The sequence below is a fragment of the Apaloderma vittatum genome, unplaced genomic scaffold, assembly GCF_000703405.1.
Source record: "Apaloderma vittatum isolate BGI_N311 unplaced genomic scaffold, ASM70340v1 scaffold15918, whole genome shotgun sequence".
Lineage (NCBI taxonomy): Eukaryota > Metazoa > Chordata > Aves > Trogoniformes > Trogonidae > Apaloderma > Apaloderma vittatum.
In genome coordinates, this window is record NW_009730355.1 from 34,845 (window position 1) to 37,564 (window position 2,720).

Here is a 2,720-nt window from a genome sequence, read left to right on the forward strand (position 1 = left end):
CAGGAAGGGAGAGTCGTCTTTTACAGGAATTTAATATTTTTCAATAGAACTGACCGTGCAGGGAAAGGAAAAACCCTACAGGCATGAAAAAAAGTGCACAGTGCTGGTCTGGAAAGTTTATTTTAAAAACATTACTATATTCCAGTCTGTTACATGTCAGCGGATATAAAGCTCTTCTGAAAATAACATCCAACTGTGGCTATGCCCTTGGTAAGTTCCAAATCTGTACAGCTTATTTCTTGTATCTCACAGCATTGTACAGTCAACACATACTTGGGCCATCTCTCATCGTACCCACCACAGGTGGGGTCCTGCAATTGCTCCAAAACCTTTATCGGAGTGGCTGACAGCCCCACCAAGGTGCCGTGCCTGCTCGGGGATGGCTGCAACACAAAGAGACTTTGTTCTGCCAACGGCTGCGAAGGAACATCCACCAGCGATCGACTTACATGACTGACACGGCACTCAGGGCTTGTGAGCTCCAGAGAAAACCTGCCTGTTGTGATAAGGTGAGAGAGATTTTGGCCTGGATGCAAGGACGCAGTGCTGTGCAAATTAAAAGCAGAGCTCCCGAGAGAGGGGGTCCTTCCGAGCTCACAGCCTCTCCCCACCGCAACCCTGAGGTCCCAAAATTGGGCGATCCCTGCAGATCTCTGCGTGACTTGCTGGACCCACACTGGCCACCTTTGTTTTTCCCTTCCGTGCCGATGCGTCAGCTTGATAAAATATCCCTTTGCAACCTATGACAGAAGTGCAGGAAGAAAGCTGACCACAACCACAAAGCAACTTTCCTTAAAACCAGCAGCAGATGACAGGGAATAGGCTCACGTCTTTAAAGGGAGAAAGGCGGAAGTCGAAAAATCAGATACTAAGAGTCACTTGATGCTGCAGCAGACGTTTGAGTCAGCTCAACTTGAGCCTGGGATTAGTTCTGCTAGAGAACCATGAACTCTGTGAAGGACTCCTCGGAAGCACCAGCATTACCAAGAGCATTTTGCACACTCTATTTCCTTTCCTAATTCTTCGAATGCGGAATTACTGAGGCAAACGACACCTCGGGGGTCAGGGCTAGTAGATTCTGAGATGAACTCCACTCAGCCCTTTACTAAGGTAGATCAGTACTACTACCACGAGTAGAGCTGGAGAGACAGCAAGGCCAAAGGGCAGCTAGACATTGCTCGCATCGGTATTCTTTACAAAACAAGCTCTGATTTGCCTAGACTTACAAAGTTTTCTTTGCCATTCTCAGACGTTTACACTTGGAGAGCGAAGCTCTTGCAAGGAAAGAACAAAATACTGTAAAGGTTTTAAGAATCTTTGGGGTTTATGTTGACAGGAGAATGGGCTTCAAATAAAAGTTCTGCCTCTTAAAGGAGGGCTGCTCAGATTGCTTCTGGCTTTAGCCACGTCTTTGCCAGTGGAGCAGTGGGTAGGCTGCGATGGGTTTAAGTCCCTTCCCTTCCCAAAAAGGGAAGGGGTAGTCGGGTGGTTTTGTGAAATCCGACTATTCCTGGCACGTGATCTGTTTGCGAAGGAAAAAGGAGGCAGAATCCCAAAGCTTTTCATGTGGGAATGCTTCAGGCCACACGATCGTGAAACCAAAATCATGAAGTGCTTACTGAACCGGATATCCCGAGCTGGCTCTGTGCAGGGGTCCTGCTTTAGGAGGAAGGCAAATGCTCCTTGCGCAACGCTCGATATTTTCACACGAATCAGCACTTTTCCTGGCACTAACTCTACGCAAGGGAACAAAACAAATATTGTTCAACGCCAGCAATGACGCTTCTGAGGTGGCATGTACGTTCAACGCTCCCTCAGGCCCTCCTTTAGCTCCGAAAAAGCAGCGGGCAGCTCTGAGCACGGGCGCAAGGCACATGGCACCACCCACCTTCAGCTTGTGCTCCTTCCTGTTGACGATGACAGCTGTGATCTGCTGGTCCATGAAGATGAGGATGGTCACCAGCAGCGCGGGGATGGCTGCTGCCAGGTACACCCACCACGGGTTCCCTCCAAAAGGTGGGATAAACCAACCCCTCTCGGGACTGGTTGGCTTTTAAGGAAAAAAAACTTGCATTAGAGACACGGTGTAGCAGTGATGACATCCTAGATACGTTCGTACTTGCAGCAACGGGGCTACAGGGAGGCATTCGAGGTTTGTGACAGTTTCATCCATCCCCTTAAGAGCAACAAAAGGGTTCAAGGGCGGAGGCAGGATTTAGGAGAAAAATCAGCCAATCAGAATGATGCTAATAAAAAGCATATCATCTAAGTAACAGGGTCCTTTTTCCTGATTACTCTCTTTTGAGGGCAAGGCATTTTATATGGGGCAGAGAGGTGGGACAGGGCATCTCTGCCAAAGGCCACCAAACAAGCTGACAATGACATACCTTAAATTCACTTGGCACAATTAGTTTCGGTGTATCCACACCTACCAGGGCATCTATTCCACAGAAAATCAAAATGGACAAGATAATGGCAAAGTCACTGATGAGCTTCCGGGCCTGAAACAGAAGTTGATACCACACCAGTAGTTAACACATATGGAACACCATCCCCTCGAGGCTTTAATTTCTGCGTGATACTCCAGGTTTGCATTCAGTGGAAATTCAAGCTCGTAATTTCTTCTTCATTGACAATAAGATGCACATTGTCATGTCTGAGGCTACTCACTTACATGTGCTTCAGCACGTTATTACACTGTCTGAAAGCCAAACAATTAA

General features: G+C 47.6%; 1 protein-coding gene across 1 annotated transcript in view; it reads right to left on the bottom strand.

The window, feature by feature from the left end:
• SLC4A4 (solute carrier family 4 (sodium bicarbonate cotransporter), member 4) overlaps positions 1-2,501 on the bottom strand; it is a gene marked incomplete at its 5' end in the record, with an annotated part of 16,717 nt that extends 14,216 nt beyond the window's left edge. Inside the window, 2 exons of the mRNA XM_009874780.1 lie at positions 1,889-2,050; positions 2,388-2,501. Of these exons, the coding sequence (XP_009873082.1) occupies positions 1,889-2,050; positions 2,388-2,501 (276 nt within the window). The remainder of the gene's footprint in view (positions 1-1,888; positions 2,051-2,387) is intronic.
• Between the last annotated feature and the right edge of the window lie 219 nt (positions 2,502-2,720).